This window comes from Emys orbicularis, chromosome 6 (assembly GCF_028017835.1).
Source record: "Emys orbicularis isolate rEmyOrb1 chromosome 6, rEmyOrb1.hap1, whole genome shotgun sequence".
NCBI lineage: Eukaryota > Metazoa > Chordata > Testudines > Emydidae > Emys > Emys orbicularis.
In genome coordinates, this window is record NC_088688.1 from 16768618 (window position 1) to 16789376 (window position 20759).

General features: G+C 37.8%; 1 protein-coding gene across 1 annotated transcript; it reads left to right on the plus strand.

Annotated features, from left to right (window-relative positions):
- Positions 1-236: 236 nt before the first annotated feature.
- SMAD4 (SMAD family member 4) lies at positions 237-14395 on the plus strand. Its single transcript, XM_065405866.1, has 11 exons — positions 237-485; positions 1197-1371; positions 1836-1865; positions 3557-3769; positions 5086-5205; positions 5357-5470; positions 7288-7338; positions 8320-8503; positions 9726-9894; positions 11189-11327; positions 13014-14395. Exons 1-11 carry the CDS (start codon positions 237-239, stop codon positions 13223-13225), a joined length of 1656 nt encoding a protein of 551 aa, XP_065261938.1. The 3' UTR covers positions 13226-14395.
- Positions 14396-20759: the final 6364 nt, after the last annotated feature.

The following is a 20759-nucleotide window of genomic DNA, read 5'->3' on the forward strand; positions in this document are numbered from 1 at the left end:
AGTTTTGATACACTGTTAAATTATCTAGTGCTTTGATAATGTTTGTCACCTCCAAGCTGTGATGTATTAATGCTTTATGAAAACTCTTCTACAATAGGTGTATTTTTCTTCTCTAGGTTTGCCCAAGACCCTATGTGCCTGACATTTTCTTTGATCATCTCTTGTTCGCTAGCCTGAAAATACAGCTTTAAAAAGGATTCCAGACATATTTGATCTGCCAGAAAAAGCTGTTCCAAATGGACAATATGTCTATTACTAACACACCAACAAGTAATGATGCTTGTCTGAGCATTGTTCACAGCTTGATGTGCCATCGGCAAGGTGGAGAGAGTGAAACTTTTGCAAAACGAGCAATTGAAAGCTTAGTTAAAAAGCTAAAGGAGAAAAAAGATGAATTGGATTCTTTGATTACAGCTATAACTACAAATGGAGCTCATCCTAGTAAATGTGTTACGATACAGAGAACATTGGATGGAAGGCTTCAGGTTAGTCCAAATACAGACCCAGATATTTTTTTCTACGTATGCTAGTTGAGTGGTAGCAAAAGTGGGTGTAATAGGCTTGGTGTGCACCAAAGAGGAAGATTTGCTCTATGGCATAATTTTCCCCACCGTGGAGGCGATGGAAACCCATGTGCAAACATAGTTTGTTGGAGAGTCCCCTCTGATAGTTTGTTGGGTTTGCCCCTATAACATTTACCATTTTTCTACAAATACTTCTGTTTTTTCAAATGTACATGCCACAAGTTACATAGAAAGACAGTTTCACATCCTGCTAAGGTGTTAACTTTTAAATATAGAGATAAAATTCTACAGTTTCTCCCATAATTTTTATCTACAGACTTCTGGGAGGCTATGATTTGCAATTTCATATAACTTGTGAATTCCCACCACTTTTGTTGTGTTGGCCATTTTATTTCCAACATCGCCTATCACATTCTTATATTTTCTCCTGGGAATAATCAAATTAGTTTAAATATCCATTGGGATGTCTTTTTGGATTCTTTCTATTGGATCCAGAGTTTTGGAGGATAAGTATTTTTCTAAACGTGGCAGGAGAAATTTTTAGTGAATGGTACCTGCTCAGTTCTAGCCAACCTTATTCTGTTAGTGGGAAATGAGCGAAAGTCATTTAAAAAAAAAAAATTTTTTTTTTTTTCAACTTTCCCAGTCGACTTTTGTGTCTTTAACTTTCAGGTGGCTGGTCGTAAAGGGTTCCCTCACGTGATCTATGCTCGTCTTTGGAGATGGCCTGATCTTCACAAAAATGAACTCAAGCATGTTAAATATTGTCAGTATGCTTTTGACCTAAAATGTGACAGTGTCTGTGTGAATCCTTACCATTATGAGCGAGTAGTGTCACCTGGCATTGGTAAGTAGCCTGTCGATTAAAGTGGAACAGTGGAAGTAAAGTGTAAATATTTTTTCCTTATGTTCTAGAAAATGTAGACCTAAATAAAAATGTGAGTGCATAATGACATAGTTAAAGACCAAGTATATTTGGAATTACGTTTACCTTTTATTTAGTGGAAATAGTTACTGAAGTTTAACTTTGGAATAAACTTGAGGCATAGGGATGAAATTTGCAGTTGCTGTTTCAGCCTTTCGGAACTGAATATCATGTGGTATTTAGTTCATGTAAACTGTAGGGGAGTGATTTTAGATTGCATATTTCTGTGATATCTCAGCATAGTGTGTGTACTCACTAACCTCAAATTTCTGTTAGTTTGTGTATATGTTTACAATGCCTCAAGTGAATTCATAAGCTTGTAAATGCATTTCATGGTTTTTAAAGATATTTTTACTTTTTAAAAGATTCCTTTTTCTTTTTAAAAGATCTTTCAGGACTGACATTGCAGAGTTCTGGTAAGTAGTTAATTGTTTATAATTGATAAAGATTTCTAAGTAAAAAGAACTAGATTACATTTTAAATAGCATATTCACAAATGTTCTCACATGCTGAGAGGGGGAGGGAAAGCAAGGATAGAAATGCACTTATTTCTCTAGTTAGGAGACCTTTCAAAATAGTGGTATGTGAAGGAATCTGGTGTGTGCATCAAAAAAGTTATAGCCTAAGCTTTCAACTCACCTTTCATTGTTGCTCTAGTTTCACTCATTTGTAACTTTCCAAAGACTCTGATTTGGGATCAGAGCAAGCATGGAAAGTTACAAGCCAAAAAGTTTTTGGTTTTTGTTTGAACAGAATAAGTCTGGCAGTATAATATATTTACCACCTGAGTTAGATGATAGGAGGAAAATAGACTTTTCCTGTGTAAAATAGTATTAAAAACTAAGACTGCACAACTAATTCAAACATCTGAACTCTAACTTCAGACTTGTGGCAAGTGTGCTGGAGAATAATCAAATTGGTAAAATGGGGGGGCGGGGGGGAGTATATTGAAAACTTGGAAACAGTTAAACATTTACTTCCAGGTATACTCAGAGAAGGAACATGACAGGGTTTTCGTTACTTCTGTAACTGTATTGTGTATGCAACTGATGCACGGAAACTAGGGTTTTTCTTTCCTCTGAAAGGACAGATGTGGTGGGATATTTTGTTGGTTCAAATGCCTGGAAGTCTTGGGTATAAACTTTAAAAAGAAAAAAAATCAAATCAAATTGCTAAACTTTACAAATTTGAACTTTCAATAGACTAGAGTCCAGGCCAGTTTGCTTTCTACTGCAGGAGTAGAAGCAATTGAAAATGATTTATGTGCACAGTATCAAGTTTGTACCAAAGTTTCTAGTACAGTTACTAAATACATGATATGTATTGGTTACATAAGTATATTTTTGTGCTGCTATCTCACTACGGATATGCAACTGATAGAGAACAAAAGGAAAATATTTTAATATCCTTTGACATTTCCTAAATCAAAAACAAACATGGAATTAATGCAATGTAAAAATTTTAGTTTAAAACATTCAATACAGAATGCAAAAGTTAGTGTTTGTATTATTGTAACTCACCCACACTAGCCACAGAGAATATTTTGGACTAGTAGTTCAATATGAAGTTAAATCGGTAGTGCCTTGCATGCACATGCACACTTCCAATGGGAGTTGCATAAAAGTAGCTCGAGAGCAAGGCTTTTTCTTATGTGCAGTGTTGGTGAATTAAGTTTATTATGAGATATTGCGTGTTTAAAGTTGTAACTTCAATATTGCATTAATGTAAGTTAAAGTGCTTGACGGATAGTGCATTTCCACTTTCTCACCCCCTCCAGCCATACTCTAATGAACAGAAAGCAGCATGGTGTTAGTTCCTAAATTATGCATATTCTAAATTGCTATTTCAGAGGCAGCAAATGGAGCTCACCGTTCTTTGGTGTGCTATGCAGTTACTCTTTACACTTCTCAGCTACTGGATGAATTGTTTATTTATTTGTAAACTAGAGAACATGTCCCACAATGTTGTAACAAGGTCTGTGTAGGTCCAAGAATGCAGCTTTAATAGTGTTGTAATTGTTTGGAAATGGAGCTGTTCCATGTATTTACTTATAAATTAGTAAAATGCACATGCATGCTTAAGGAGTTAAACCTTTATTTCTTCATAGCTCCATCAAGTATGTTGGTGAAAGATGAATATGTTCATGACTTCGAGGGACAGTCATTATCTACAGCTGAAGGCCATTCGGTCCAGACCATCCAGCATCCACCAAGTAACAGGGCTTCTACTGAGACTTACAGCACCCCAGCTATGTTAGCTCCTACTGAGTCTAGCACTACCAGCACCACTAACTTTCCCAACATTCCTGTGGCTTCCACAAGTAAGGAACTTAGATTATCTGGAATATAAAATCCGAATACTTGAATGGCACAACCATTTGATCTTCTCTAAAGTGGACATTGCATAGGAAACTTGCTTTTACTTTATCAAAGTAAATAACATAAAGTGAAGTACTAGTGTATTCCAAACCCAGGTGGCCTGTTGATCTCAGATGTTGAAATGAGATTTTACTTGGAGCCTAGAATTTGAATCAGTTTTTTCTATTAACCCCCCGCTCCCCCCAACTGTTACGCTTACTGAGTTTTCTAAACTATAAAAAACTGATACACACTTCTTGAGAAACCCTTACAAACACTGTTCATTGTTGTGGTGTTTAAGTTATTGACCCCAGTATTGAACAACTGGTGTGGGAATGGAAAATTTCAGTATCCCATTAAATCAGCAGGAGGGATAATAAAACTGGATATATGAAGAAGTATTATCAACCCGTGTACAGAACAGTAGTTCTTAAACTTTCTGAAGCTGAGAGAACACCACCTCTTCTAACTTTTTTGAAAAAAATAATTGGACCACTTGAAAAATAAGCCTGTAAAAATTGCAGACTCTCTTAAAATCCTCATTAACACGTTGGGATGCCATATCTAATTTTTCTTAAACATTTTTTGTGTATTTAGCCGTGTGGAAGTGCTCAATTCAATCAGTTATCCCATAGCCCTAGAAAATGAAATCCTCTGTACTCAGATCAGGGAGTAGCAGTATGCAAAGATCCTCATGCTACCTCGGCAACATCCCTCATTCCTTGCCTAGAGAAACCATTTGTATTTTGGGTTTTGTATCGCTCCTATCATATTATCATAGTATCGTATTGCTCTAAGGGTGTGAAGATAATTTAGTCTCCATTTTCTTTCAATCTTTGATGCCTCTAGTAAGTCCGTGGAAATCTTATTGAAAATAAGTGTTTCTGGGGCTGAATGAAGCATGTTGCTTTTTCTGTATCTTTCAAGTGAAGCCTTTTGCTTCTCTCTTTTCCCTATATCGAAAATATCCAAAACAAAACACGAGTAAAACAAAGATATGTTTTTGTGTCAGCAAATAAAAATGTGCAGCGCAATCCCAGTCATAAGATATTAAACAAAGTATTCTGTCAGAATAGAAGCAAAATTAGCTGATGCTAAAAGTATCTTACTTGCAGCTTTCTAAGGTTCTTTCCTGCAAGAAATATATCCTTAAATTATAGCAGCTTTATTATAATAGCCTTGATAACTGGGATGTGTTTTCCTCCGTAGGATTGTGCAGTTTCCCTCTTACAATAAAATTGTGGAATATTTATGAATGGGAAGTATGTTCTTTTACCAGGTCAGCCAACCAGTATATTGACAGGTAGCCATAGTGATGGACTCTTACAGATTGCTTCAGGGCCTCAGCCAGGAACGCAGCAGAATGGGTTTACAGCTCAGCCAGCTACTTACCATCACAGTGAGTATACAGATCAATGCATTCTTTTTAGTTTTTTTAAAATCCATTAATAAATATTCAGGAGAAATAAAAAATAAAAATAGAAATGAGATGGGTAAGCTCCCTTAAATGCGAAGTAGCCCAGTCCTTTTTGTTTTTTTTCTTCTTTTAGATAGTACAACAACTTGGACTGGAAGTCGAACGGCAGCCTACACACCTACTATACCTCACCACCAGAATGGACATCTTCAACATCACCCACCTATGCCCCATCCTGGACATTACTGTAAGCATTTGTGGATTTTCAAATAGCTATACTTTGTATGCTGTCATTGTAGGATAATGGCAGAATCTCTCTTGTGACCTTTCCCCCCACAAGTGTAAATTCTGTTAATTATAAAACTATAATTACTGTGTATTGTATTCTGACAATTAAATACAAAAGCTCCATGAGAGTTGGTGCACTGTACTTTGCGCTGCATCAAAACAGACGAGCAGATTAAAATTTTAGTTGTGTTATAATGGCACCATCCAGTTTTGCAGTTAAAAACCTGTCTGTATTTCCCTCTTCAGCCTCTGTTTATAGAACTTTATAACTTGGCTGTAAATACTTCATTTGACCTTAAGAATGTTTGTCCAAAAGTAGATTTTGAAATAATATTTGGCCTTTTTTGGTTCAAGTTCCTGTTTCAGATCCTTTAGAAACATATTTAGAGTAAAGTCTCATTTTCTTAATAACTTACAGTACTTAGGCATTTCTTTTAAAGTGTAATTTATGTGCATTAAAATTTAAAAATATTGTAAAAGTTAAAAATAATTGCTGACTGGTCCCACTACAACCCAATTCATGGGAATATTTGGCACATACATTTGGGGGGGAGGGATAGCTCAGTGGTTTGAGCATTGGCCTGCTAAACCCAGGGTTGTGAGTTCAATCCTTGAGGGGGCCACTTAGGGATCTGGGGCAAAAATCAGTACTTGGTCCTGCTAGTGAAGGCAGGGGGCTGGACTCGATGACCTTTCAAGGTCCCTTCCAGTTCTAGGAGATGGGATATCTCCATTAATTATTATTATTATTAATTATTTATTATTTGCACTTACTACAAAACAAACCTGAAAATGGATATTTTTAAAGATTCCTCGTTAGCTCTTGGTCTCAAGGCAAAATAGATTGATTTTTGTTTTTCCATGTTGTAATCTAGTAGGTTTGAATGAGATCAGTGGAACCTAAAAGTATAGCAGATTAGATAGTTTATCTAAGAGCAAGGAGTGTGGTAAGAAAAGAACAAAAATTAAAATTAATTTTGCCTGTCCTTCTTTATTATGGAATTCAGTAATCTCTAAACACTGGGATCATTTTGGATTTCTTATTATTGTATTTATAAATTATTCTATTTGCAGTGGTTATGCTCTGCACTTTATTCCTGAGGGGGAGATAAAATCAATTTATTGCAATAAATTACTTTGGCAGTTTTCCTGTATCAACAAAACATATTTTAGACTCTGTTATTAAGTTTTATATTACTCCCTTCTACCTGGTTCCCACTCATACTCCATCTTATTTATCTGAAGTACTGGAGTTCAAAAATATTTCTGGTGCTCAAGTTACTCATAAATGTTTTCAATATTTACTTGGCTTTCTAATTTAATACTTTGACTTTTCTAAAAATGAATGGTGGTACTCCTGGGCTCTCTCCTTGGCCTCCTGCTCCTCTCACTTTGGGCAACCTCATCCATAGACATCTACCAACTTCGTCATCTTCTCCCAGAAGCCATTGTGCCTTTGTCCACGATGCATATCCCGAACTCATCTGTAAGACGGCACATTTAATCCCTTCTAAAAATGTACTTCTGCTGTGCTGCCTATGAGGAGCATAGCTAATTTATAATAAAAATTAAAACAAATTATTAAGTTAACTATGCTTTGCCAAGACTAAGCTCTCTGCTGACCTCTGTTTTTAGAATGAACTTGTCAGGGCTAGGACCATACCTTCTTCTCTGTTTGGAAAGTGCCTAGCACATTGTGGACTCTACCAAAACAAAATACTCAGAAATCTGTATTTTCATGTAAAATAAACTTCATGCTCTTTTTTTTTTTTAAAGGGCCAGTTCACAATGAACTTGCATTCCAGCCTCCTATATCAAATCATCCTGGTAAGTGCATGCTTCTGAAGAGTTGTTCAAAGTATAATGGAAAATTAAATTTATTCCATATGGGCCTGATCCAAAGCTGTGTATCACCTACTTCAAAAGCTGTGCCAAGCATATGTTAGGAAGAAATAATACATTTTGAGATATAAAAATCATTTTTTTCTCTTTTAATTTTTCTAAGTTTAAGCAGTTGGTGGAATCTAAGCAGGTACAGTTTTGGTGTGAAACCTAGAAAACTAGCCAACTTGCAGATGCAAGGTTGTATGTTAACGTTACAATAATACAGTTTGTTCCATCACACAGGTTATGTATGATTTAAACAGTAATTTATTTTTTCATTCATTAGCCTCTACCACTGAAAGGAAAACTGGTAATGATTGAAAGCTGAATTTAACTGGTGATAAGACAGCAATGTTAATTATAAACATATGAATTTTTATATAATCTACACTCTTCATAATTAAGTATTGTTTCATAAACATAAGTCTGAAATACTTTTTCCTTAAGGGTTTTTGTAAAAACTGGAAACCTTTGTGTCTGTCCTATTATGGTAAAAACAGTATTTCTCCTAGTATTTGCAGTGATTCTGTCTTAGTACAGGTTGATTTTTAGGAAATTATCTATCTGTATATAAAAAGTATAATTAATATGCAAATTCATTGATATTGATGTGCAGTTAGAATAATTAAGTGCAATTGCAAGCTTAAGTTACCATGACCTCATTCCTGCCCAGGTGTTCTGTTCCATCTCTAATGTGCAAAACCTTTACTAGTAAATGCTACATAAAAATTTGAAAGTGGAGGCAATTTTGTGCTCATTTAAGCTCACTACTGACTTCTTACAGATATATAAAAAATACATGCGCACACACTGTTGAAAATTAAATTCCAAGTACAAATGGCAAACGTTCTAAACCCTTGTCTCTCAGGGTTTTGCAGGATTTTTACTGGCACATTTCAGTCAGTTCTTTGTCTTCTTCTCTAGCTCCGGAGTACTGGTGTTCAATTGCTTACTTTGAAATGGATGTGCAGGTTGGGGAGACATTTAAAGTCCCTTCAAGTTGTCCAGTTGTTACTGTTGATGGATACGTAGACCCTTCTGGAGGAGACCGCTTTTGCCTGGGCCAGCTTTCTAATGTACACAGAACAGAAGCCATTGAAAGAGCAAGGTATTTTGCATGTCTTCTGGAACACCAGACTTTGGTTGTATTTTATATTTATTGTTCAACCTTTCTTTTGAAGGTATAAGTGCTGTTATGTACATTCTGATTAATAAGCTACTACAGCATGTATCTTCATGGGCCTTTGGGTTCACACTTCAGGTATGTTCATGCATCTGAGCAGTGCATCAGTGGCCTAGGAGTGTGCCCCTTGATGTGGCATATTGCATTTGTTGGTTTATATAATTGTGTTTGAAAGTTGTCATAATTTTAAGAACAGTTTGTGTCCTTGTGCTTGGGGAGAGAAAATTTAATTTATTGAGGGTAAGGGCAAAGATTAGACTAAGTGAAGCACACAGGTTCTTTAGAGCATCATAGGCAAATTGAAAAAAGATATTTGTTTTTCATTCTCACCTCACACTTACCTTTTGGTGAAGGAGCAGAAAAAGGACTTCAGGAACTCTTTTGATAGTGATTAAACTCCTTTCCCCACGAAACAAACAGGAATACAACAGGACTAAAATAATTCCAAGTGGTAATAGTTAATTATCTTAAAATATGGTGCATGTTTGTGACATCACCAAGAGGTCATGTTGCCGTTTTGGAGCATTGCTTTAAAAGATGTGTAGAATGCTGTTCTCTAATGCAGGACTGTACACTTGGATGACTTTAGAAGAGCTCTGTGTGGTCTCTTTCACCAACAGAAGGTGGGCCAGGAAAAGATTCTACCTCACTCACTTTGTTTCTCTCATGTTTTAATACAGCACGGCTACAGCAATGCTGCAAACAATTTAGGACACTTGTCAGTGTGGATTCTTATTCTGCTGAAATAGCAGGCCCAAGTGTTGTTTGCTCAGATACAGTTTTGGAATGCAGGATCTATGTCTCCAATTACTTTAAATGTTCCTTGACCTACATTGCATATCCATGCTGCTACTCCCATAAAGTTAATGTTACATGTACAATGCAGTGTGCTCATTATACAGTGATATTCCTTCATGTTTTGTTGCATAGCTTGCAGTAGACTGCTGCTGCTAAGACTTCAACAATCCCAATTCTTTGAAAAATAGTAAATTATTCACCTTCTAGGTAAACTATTTTACAGCCTAGAATTTAGATTATGGTGTAGTGGACTGCTGAGAACTCTTAAGATTTGTGTATGGTTCATTTAACAAGGTTCTAATGTGTAGCTTGTCAACATAAGTACATTGGACCTTTTCCCCTTTTTAAGGTTGCACATAGGTAAAGGGGTGCAGTTGGAATGTAAAGGTGAAGGCGACGTGTGGGTTAGGTGCCTCAGTGACCATGCAGTCTTCGTCCAGAGTTACTACTTGGATAGAGAAGCAGGGCGTGCACCAGGAGATGCAGTTCACAAGATTTACCCAAGTGCATATATAAAGGTTGGTTTGAATATCCTGGATGACAATTGTAGGAAATAACAAATGAATTTGTTCCTTGTAACTGGCAAAGAAATTGTTTTATGAAGTGTTGAAAGAAATGTAAACCAAATAACCTAAATTATTTTTTCCCACTAAAACAAAAACTGTTTTAGCCTCTATTAGGCTAACTGGTGCCCAATGAAGTTTTGTTTATTTTATTGTTGATGAATGGCTTTTTAAATTGGCAGTGTTTATATAGATGTTATGGAAGCAACCAGCCGTTTCATAATTCTGTCACAAGCAATCTTAGCAGTGGTATTGCATTTTAACAGTTTTTGTTTAAACGAGTTAGTACAAAAAGTTGGTTACTCAAGCTCATAGTATGGTCAAATTGTTTTTCTCGTTTTGGAAAAAAAATATTTTTAAATGTAAATCTTAAAATCTTGAAAAAATAGCTAATTTTTTAATAAAAGCATCGGCATGGAAATATTGAACCAATGAACCCACCAAAAGTCAAACTTTTTATACAAAATCATACATTTTTTTCTGACAGATTTCAGATTTAACCTACATTAAAATGATCATTTGCTTTACATACATCTCAGGGTAAAATGAGGTTTAAAACCAAACTACTTTGCTGGGCAACATACCCAGGGCACTGGATTTCTTTCGCTCGGTGTAAAAACCCTCAGTCTCTGAGAGCAGAATTCTTGTGTATTTCAGTACCCTGTCTGATCATAAAAAAGCAGTGTGCCCACAAACTGAAACCTAGCTGTTCTAATTTGAGGCCTACCAGCTGTCAGTATTCTGCGTAAGTAAATTGCCATATTTCAACAAGGCTGTGACAAAAGCAGACAGGGACTCTCAAAGTTTAGGAGGACACATCTCTAATTTTTCATTTATATGCCTTGCTTTTTGAAATTAACTATTAAGCTATGACCTTCTCCTGGATTTTGTCAGTTTGTGACAATCTTAGGCCCTGATCCTGCCATTTGATTCACACAAGTAGCCTATTTAGCGCACATAGATTCAATCAGGGCCTCAATGTGTTGGGCTTTTTGTATAGCTACTAGTGCTCAAATCTTAGAAGAGTCTGTAAAAACAACGGATAGAATTTTTGACCCCTATGTGTTCTAGAAATAAAAAATCAGTTGGTAAAAGCTTGCCTGTGTCTAGGGAGACTAACTCTGTGGCGTTACGATTTTTAATTTCTCTTATACATAACAGCAATGATAGCATTGGCTCTTATGAACTCTTTCCCTCAGTGGTTAAGATAAATCTATGTAATGCAGGACTTTTTTTTTTTTTTTTTAAGGTGTTTGATTTACGCCAATGTCATCGTCAGATGCAGCAGCAGGCTGCCACTGCACAAGCTGCAGCTGCTGCCCAGGCTGCAGCAGTAGCTGGAAACATCCCTGGACCAGGATCAGTAGGTGGAATAGCCCCAGCTATCAGTAAGTACATTAAGTAATTTCTTTGCTCTTTTTAAGGAAAAACACCCTACAGTGAATGGGGACCATATTATATCTATGCTTATTCACATTTCAGACTTACTCTTATTTGTCAAGTAAATAAAGCACCTATTTCTGTAGCTTCTCTGCACACGAAGCTCCCATTGTGAAGTCTGTGGGAATTCCGGGTGTGAACGTGGCTGCAGAATTTGTCTCTATAAAAGGAGTGTGACAAAGTATGCTGCTTCTGAGGCACAAAGGTCAAACAGTATAACTACTTTCCTCGAAATGAAGTTGTATCTCCACCTCCTAAAACAGAGCTTGAAAAATTTCCCAGAGAGAACTAAATGTACTAGTCAGCTGCAAAAAAATGGGGAAGGGGTGTGAGACTGGGGCCCATCACTGAGGTTTAGGGGAAACCGCCATTTAAGAAGCTTGTTCTGAAGGAAGGTGCTGGGATCTGTCACTGAGCTTGCCCTGAATTTTGCTAAGAGGAAAGATTTTTATTTTAAAATAGGTGCCCAAGTTTAGGCTCCTAAGTCCATATTTAGGTACCTAAATAAGTAGCCAGACTTTTGAAAATGCTGGACGCTTACTTAAGCACATCAGTCTTCTCTAGCTTCTGTCTTGCTTTTGGCAAGTAGATATTTCAAGCCATTTCACAGAACATTGAAAATGTTGTGGCCAAAATAATTTAACTTGCTAATATTAACAGAAAGCACCAGTCCTATTTAATGATCACTTGCCATATTCATCTTTTTTTCTGTTTCATTAAACGTGAACAAAACAATATAAAAATAAACAGAATAATTTGGGTAAGGTGTTTTTTGTTTTTTAAATATGGAGTACATTTTTTGTCTGCTTTAAAACAGAAAAAATCTTCCTTGAGAAGGCAATCTGTAGTCTGTACCAACTTTACACTGTTGGGAAATGTTTATTGCGATGCTAAATTCACTGAAATAGAGGTTTAAAATGGAAATACAAACCGTTCTCATTAATAGCACATTTCAAATGACAATTATGGCTTTAGGCCCCTCTCTACAAATATTTTAAAGAAATCATGTTAGCAGCAAATAAACTGCAGTAGATGTTGGAGGTTTCCCAACATCATTTGTACAGTCCTATTAGGTTATCACGTTGAAGTGGAAAACTGAGATTGGCTCCATACATATGCTTGTACATAGAAGGTTCATCTGGATAAATTACATATACAAAATTGGAAGTCCCTTTTTCTTTAATTTGGATTCGTGTCTTTTGGGCCATTTTGAATCAAGATGGCACAGCTCTATATATTGGATTGTCAGTACTTTCTCATAAGGCTGACCAGTCTACTGTTCACTTAATTCCAGACATAAGTATTTCTAGCTGTACTTAACTTTCTGAAATAGGCTTTTAAGACTGGCTTGCATCACATAACTGTTTTCAGGCTAATTGGCTGTATCTGATCGCTTATACAGGTTTACAAGGATACATAGTCACATAAATCAAAAAGTAGAGTTGGAAAACCTATGTATCTGTAGCGCAAATCTATAAATGTTGATTGGCATGGTTTGTGGAGAGGGAGAACTGTACATGGAGGAACAGCTGAGCAAACGGGTTACTATGTAGAATTGGCTAGGTGTTGCGTAAAACTGGCATGTCTGAGGCAACTAAATACACATGAACACTTACTGAAAACCTCTTATTTAGGTTTGTCAGCTGCTGCTGGAATCGGCGTAGATGATCTTCGCCGCTTATGCATACTCAGGATGAGTTTTGTGAAAGGTTGGGGACCTGATTACCCAAGACAGAGCATCAAAGAAACACCCTGTTGGATTGAAATTCATTTACACCGGGCCCTCCAGCTGCTAGATGAAGTACTTCATACCATGCCTATTGCAGACCCCCAACCTCTGGACTGAGATCCCTCTGCGCACTGCTGTGGGCCGTTACATTGTCGGGATGGTGGATTGTAAAATACAATTCTGTTTATAACCTGAAGAGATATTTTACTTTTGTTCTGCTTAATCTTTTAAAACCAGGTTTTAAAAATATGTTTGCCTTCTTGCTCTTAGCAGAAAGAAACTGAACATGCAGAAATTGGATTTCAGGTTACTTTTTCAGAACTTTACTGTCACAACAGGTGGCTCTGGGCTTAAAGTAAAGCCCATATGGATACTTTCAAAGGGATTGAACACAGTACTGGTAACTTTGATCTGCTCTATTATGGCAACTTGCTGATAAGCCTCATGAGACCCTTTTGTATGCAGAATACGTATATATTATATATATTTATATCTGAAAATTCTTTCTAATCACCATAAACATTTACCTTAAAACAACTTTAAAGTTACTGAAATCTTGCATTTAATTATTTTAGGGAACAAATCGTTAGCAACAGAGATTGCTTTATCTTGATGAATATCTTGCTGTGATTTTCCAGATTGAAGGGTACAAACTGCCAAAAATGAGGAATATGTTGTTGGTAATAATTAAAAATAGCCTGGAAAAAGAAATGTTTCTTTTCCTTTACTATATTTTAAAAGGATGTCTTAGATTTTTATTTATATAGGCACACAATTTTTAAAACACTAACAGGAGTGGATACTTTCAGTGCTGGCACTCAGTTTAAATATAACATGAAATATCCAATCTGTAAAATTGCCAATTAAATGACATAATGAATATCCTAATGGCAGGAACATATTTTCATAACTACTGCTGACTTCTGTGATCTAAATACAAAGGAAAAAAAGTCAGACGTGGCATTTGTCTAAAATGGGTAGCTTGATTGTTTATACTTAATTTGAAAAGTGATAACTTGCATATACCATTAAATCACGTATATTATGACATCAGTATTTAGGATCCAGTTTTTGTATCTGTTCACCATTTCCACTCAGGGCAAGATGACAAACTTGTTTTTATACCTCTTGGTTATTTTAAGCCTGATGCCATCAATGACCTCATCAATTGGCAATGACTTTGTATAGAGAATTTAAAGTAGAAAAACTTGCAAATGTATTGACTGTACGACAGTTACAATATGTATGCTTTCTCTCTAGTTAATAGTATAAATAAAATTCTGAAAACCCCAATTTATACAATTGTATTTTGTTTGCTTATATTAAATATTTTTTTCTTCTCTTTGAGTCCACTAATCTAGAGTGATTGGTCACTTTCCCTTGAAAGATCATCAGCAGCCAATAGCATTAAGATTTATGTAACTTCCACCCTAAATTTTGATTTTTTTTTCATCAGGGCTCTTCTGGCTTTTCTTTCTTTTCTGTACTTGTTGAGATGTAGCAAAAGGAGTTGTTTCTTAGCGACTGGGTATGGCATTTGTGCGGGGAATTGGAACTTGAAGAAATGGCCCAGAACTACTCAGTGCAAATCCAGTGCTGCATTCAAACACTGTTAAGAACATAAGAAAGGCCGTACTGGGTCAGACCAAAGGTCCATCTAGCCCAGTATCTGTCTACCGACAGTGGCCAATGCCAGGTGCCCCAGAGGGAGTGAACCTAACAGGCAATGATCAAGTGATCTCTCTCCTGCCATCCATCTCCATCCTCTGACGAACAGAGGCTAGGGACACCATTCTTGCCCATCCTGGCTAATAGCCATTTATGGACTTAGCCACCATGAATTTATCCAGTCCCCTTTTAAACATTGTTATAGTCCTAGCCTTCACAACCTCCTCAGGTAAGGAGTTCCACAAGTTGACTGTGCGCTGCGTGAAGAAGAACTTCCTTTTATTTGTTTTAAACCTGCTGCCTATTAATTTCATTTGGTGACCCCTAGTTCTTGTATTATGGGAATAAGTAAATAACTTTTCCTTATCCACTTTCTCAACATCACTCATGATTTTATATACCTCTATCATGTCCCCCCTTAGTCTTCTCTTTTCCAAACTGAAGAGTCCTAGCCTCTTTAATCTTTCCTCATATGGGACCCTCTCTAAACCCTTAATCATTTTAGTTGCTCTTTTCTGAACCTTTTCTAGTGCTAGAATATCTTTTTTGAGGTGAGGAGACCACATCTGTACACAGTATTCGAGATGTGGGCGTACCATGGATTTATATAAGGGCAATAATATATTCTCAGTCTTATTCTCTATCCCCTTTTTAATGATTCCTAACATCCTGTTTGCTTTTTTGACCGCCTCTGCACACTGCGTGGACATCTTTAGAGAACTATCCACGATGACGCCAAGATCTTTTTCCTGACTCGTTGTAGCTAAATTAGCCCCCATCATGTTGTATGTATAGTTGGGGTTATTTTTTCCAATGTGCATTACTTTACATTTATCCACATTAAATTTCATTTGCCATTTTGCTGCCCAATCACTTAGTTTTGTGAGATCTTTTTGAAGTTCTTCACAATCTGCTTTGGTCTTAACTATCTTGAGTAGTTTAGTATCATCTGCAAACTTTGCCACCTCACTGTTTACCCCTTTCTCCAGATCATTTATGAATAAATTGAATAGGATTGGTCCTAGGACTGACCCTTGGGGAACACCACTAGTTACCCCTCTCCATTCTGAGAATTTACCATTAATTCCTACCCTTTGTTCCCTGTCCTTTAACCAGTTCTCAATCCATGAAAGGACCTTCCCTTTTATCCCATGACAGCTTAATTTACGTAAGAGCCTTTGGTGAGGGACCTTGTCAAAGGCTTTCTGGAAATCTAAGTACACTATGTCCACCGGATCCCCCTTGTCCACATGTTTGTTGACCCCTTCAAAGAACTCTAATAGATTAGTAAGACACGATTTCCCTTTACAGAAACCATGTTGACTATTGCTCAAGAGTTTGTTTTTCTATGTGTCTGACAATTTTGTTCTTTACTATTGTTTCAACTAATTCAGTTAATTCAGTCTGCCTGCATTGTTGTGTTGAGCCAATCTGATAGAACAGTTTCAGCAGGTAACACAATAAGAAACAGTCTTGAAACAGATTATTCAAGGGTTTTTTGGTTTGTTTTTTTGCCAAATTCCTTGCATCAAATCAAGAATCTGCAGAGGACTGTGATAGCATTTAGATAGAGCTCTTTTCATCCATAGATCTCACACTGCTTTAGAAAAGAGGTCAGCGGTTGTCATTCCCATTTTATAGATGAGCACACAAGTCAAATGACTTGCCCAAATTAGTGACAGCTGGGGTGTTTTTCTTAGGTGGTTGGATGCTTCTAACCACTTAGTCAAAGATCCTGACTCATCCAAAAAACAAACAAACCAAAACTTTCTCCCAGAGACCATTTTTTTTTTCTGTGGGTGGAATTAGTGAAGCCTGACCACAGGCTCTTCTTACCCATCTGGCTGTTGAATTATCTGCTGTGCTCTTAATCCCGGATTCTTGGTTCCTAACCACTTGGGAAATGTACAAACTTTTGACAAGTTAATTGTTGGGGGCAGTTTGCATGAACTGGATTCCGTGTGGCTTCCCTATGAAGAATTATGCATCTCGTAAAGGCACTCCTCATTTCAGTTTATAATTGTTGATCTTTGCACAGCTACATTGAAGAAATCCTCCAGAACTTTGCATATACTCGAGTCCCCAAGCTTTTTGCCAGCTTGATGGTGTACTGCAAGATTCCCTCTACCTGATTTAAAATAAACCAAATCAAATACTTTATTGTGGCCTGAAAGGAATCAACAGATTAGGCTGTATATTCAGAGGCATCACAAACAGGAGCAATGATCTCTCCCTTCAATTCTTGTAAACAGCATCTGGAATACTGTGTTCTGATTCAGGCAAACCGGAGAGTATTCAGATTAGAGCAACAAATTCAGATGACTAAGGGATTAACCAAAAGTACAGATTCCAGATTTATAATCAGGAAAAATTTCCTGCCAGGTGTGTGAGAGAGTGAAACTGTGGGTGGATGCCTCATCCTGGAGACACTTAAAACAAATAAGAACAATCTTGAGCTGGCATGGGGATGGACTAGAGCAGCAGTTCCCAAACTCTTTTGGCTGCAACTCCCTTTCAGAGATTCATGTCCCATGTGTACTCTCCTCTTTCTAAAAGACAGTATTTCTGTTGATGCCTGGAGTCTAGAAGCCCATCCCAGCTGGGGCACCCTGCAGCTCCTAGGCCAGTGAGCATCTTCTGCCCAGGATATGTGCCGGGGGGGGGCAGTCTCAACAGGACACACAGCTGGGCTGCACCCCTCTCCTCCTACCTCTATCCCTGCAATCCCCTAGAATCACTCTCAGGCTGCAGGCTCTTCTGGTCGTGGCACGATTCCCAGCATGCATGTGGAAGAGCCTCAATGGGCAGGTGGAACTACCTCCCAAGGGGGTGCATGGACATCGGCCTCTGGAGAGATGCGCAGGCTGAAATATGCCTCCACCTCCTGTGCAGGGAGAGGCCATGCCCCATTACTTCTCATCCCTCCCTCCCTCATTCTTCCGGCCTCAGAGCAGGAGCTGCAGATAGTGAGAGGACAGTCAGGTCCTCGCATCCCCTGATAACTAGGGCCCTACTAAATTCACAGCCATGAAAAAACACATCACGGACCGTGAAATCTGGTCTTTTGTGTGCTTTTACCCTATACTATACAGATTTCACGGGGGGAGACCAATGTTTCTCAATTTGGGGATCCTGACCCTAAAGGGAGTTGCGGGGGGGTCGCAGTATTGCCACCCTTCTGCACTGCCTTCAGACCTGGGTGGCTGGAGAGCAGCAGTTGTTGGCTCTTATCCTGGATTCTTTTCAGAAAAGCACTGATACTAGAAGGCTTGGCACTCAATTGCCTTTAAAGTAGAATGGTTGGGATTATTTCCACCATATTTGGACTGCTTCTCCATGAAGCTTAAAATTGAAGTTTAGTTTACTTCGGCCTCGTCCCCACTGGCATTAAAATGGTGGCATTTAGATGCCAAAGTTAGAGGATTTGGAGATAAACTGCCAATGAAATGATTTTTAAATGGTTCAAAAAACTGTTTAACAATTTTCTTTGCCAGTGTAAACTGGGGACACAATCCCCTTTGAACTCCTATTTAGGCTTTGTCTGCGCTGTGAACAAGGGGTGTGATTCCTTTGCTTGTGTACACATACGTTAGCTCCTATTGAGGGAGCGTGAGTATAAATAGCAGTGTAGCCATTCGATAGCATAAGTAGTGGCAGTGCAGGCCCAGCTGAGCCGTGTTGAGTACATACCCACCAGTTTCAGGCATGTTTATTCAGCATGACCAAACCATGCTTCTGCTGCCACGCTACACAGGTATTTAGAGTCGCACTAGCTTGATGAGAGCTAGCACAACTGTGTGAGCATGAGCAGGAGAGTCACACCTCTCGCTCATAGTGTAGACATACCCTGCGAAACCATTTACTAGGCTTAGGCTTCAAATGATTCTTCTAGACTTGATTGGAAAAAGTTTCTAAGAATGATCTATCCATTTAGCTCCTTGCATGGCCCCCATCACAGCACTACCTCGTGGCTTTATCCTCTGAACACCCCTCTAAGGTTGGGAAGTACTATTTCCCTTTTTACAGATAGGGATATGAGGTACTGAGAGATGAAATGTCTGAGGTCACAAGGAAGTCTGTAGCAGAGGCAGGTATTGAACCTATGTCTGAGTTGTGCACTTACCTTAACTGCAAGACTGTACTTCCTTAACAATTTATAAGATGTCTATGCTTTGTCCAAACTGGCTAGGCAAATATTATTTAAATTGTATTACCAGGACATTTTTTAAAACTTTCAGTGCCAGTATGAATGGGGTCTTTGCCTCTTCTTTGAGCCCTTCAATTCTTATGTACTTCCTGGTGGTCTTTTTTTTTTTTTTTTTTGAAAATGCTTTGTTTTTCCTGGCAAATTAGATGGCATGCCCTTTGGCATGGACTGGTCTCTTACTTGGCATTTCTACAGTATCCCATACAGTGAAGTCCATTTTCTGAGTGGGACTTCTAGGCGCTACTGTAATACAATTAATTAAAAAAACACCCAAGATAGTTCTTTCTTTAGATGGCATCCAGACTTTACTGGAGTCAAGAAATTTCCACTCCTTCTCCTGTGCTACTTAATTCCTATTCCTTCACACTGTGAGAGGGAGCACCTTGGGCGTAAAGTACTCTCAACATCCAAAGGAATTCTATTCATTTGGGTATGTTTTATTTTATAAACAAGACTTTGAAGAAAAACAGTCGCTAAGAAGAGTTGTTTTGTTTGACCATGCTTGTTTCTGTGGTGTATGTATCTGGTGGTTTCTGTGTCTGGTGACAGTTAAGGTCTCTTCTAGGAGATTGCCACTCTTCTAGGGGCAGAGACTTACAAGGTGGCCATCTGATCACTTTTGCATTCTTCTAAGGCACCATCTGCAGGATTCCTCTACCTCTGATGCAGCTAGTCAGCACGTTGTCACTGAACATGGTACCTTCCTTGACATTCTCCATGAGACACCTCTACCCAGATGCTCCAAGACCTAGATTGGTGGACAGTGAGGTTGTAGAAAGAATACTTTGCCCTTTCATAGGGTGTTACCTATTCAAAGCACTTTGCAAACACTATCAAAGAGTTAATCTACCCAACATTTCTGAAGATCCGATCTGGGATATCCCATTTTATTCTGTCAATATTTTTACTGTGTATGTTCCTGCTGAGTTTCACAGGGATTTTGACTCTGCTTTTGAGTTGTCTGAAAACTTAATTTGCGGAGCCCTGCTAACAGTAGGAATATAGTCTGGAAAATGCTGAGAGATTGGATACTGTTGGCTGCTAGTTACCTTATGCACATGTGAGAGTGCTTCATCACTCTGGAATTACAGGACTCAACATTTTGAAGATTGATGAATTCATCTAGTACTTTCTGGATCCAGTACCTTTATCCCTCGTGTTTGATGAGTTTGGTAGCTCTACTAAGCCAAGACACAACTGGATTGATTACTGTAAAGCATACAGAGCCCAAAATGCACCATGGATGTTTTCTTTTGAGCACGAAAGCCTAGTGAACAGTAATACATGTAGCCATTGCCTTTTTGATAAACGGTCAACAGAATTCCGAGTAGTTCCTTTGTAGCTTATTGTACGTTTTTCGCTAGACAGTTTGTGGATAATATACTGTAGTTAATTTTCCTGAAAATTCTGTAACAGAGTATGTTTTTGATTTAAAAAAAAAAGGTAAAGATTCAAATCTTTGGCTTCTTCGTTATTTTGTTCAGTGGACAGCTTCTATGCATTTTTTTTTAATTGGCTGTCAATACTGAAAATTGAAGCAGTGAGGGAGCACCATTTAGCTAAGGTAGCCATTTTAGGCTGCATCACATTAAAGAATCCTGGCTTGGAGTGCATGTAGTTTAGTAATATATTTCTGCGAACTATTATTTCATACTATTTGCATTCTAGTATGGTTCACAGTGTGGTAGGCACTGTCTGTACATGAGGACAACTAGGGTCTGTATAAGCACAGAAGTTGGACCAGTTTAATTTAAATTAGTTTAAACTGCTGGGTCT

Bases quoted from the DNA above. Each gene is read 5' to 3' on its own strand.
- SMAD4 (XM_065405866.1), top strand. From the start codon at position 237: ATGGACAATATGTCTATTACTAACACACCAACAAGTAATGATGCTTGT. The intron at 1,372-1,835 runs GTAAGTAGCCTG...TCTTTTTAAAAG, and splicing joins AGTAGTGTCACCTGGCATTG to ATCTTTCAGGACTGACATTG. The intron at 7,339-8,319 runs GTAAGTGCATGC...CTTCTTCTCTAG, and splicing joins TCCTATATCAAATCATCCTG to CTCCGGAGTACTGGTGTTCA.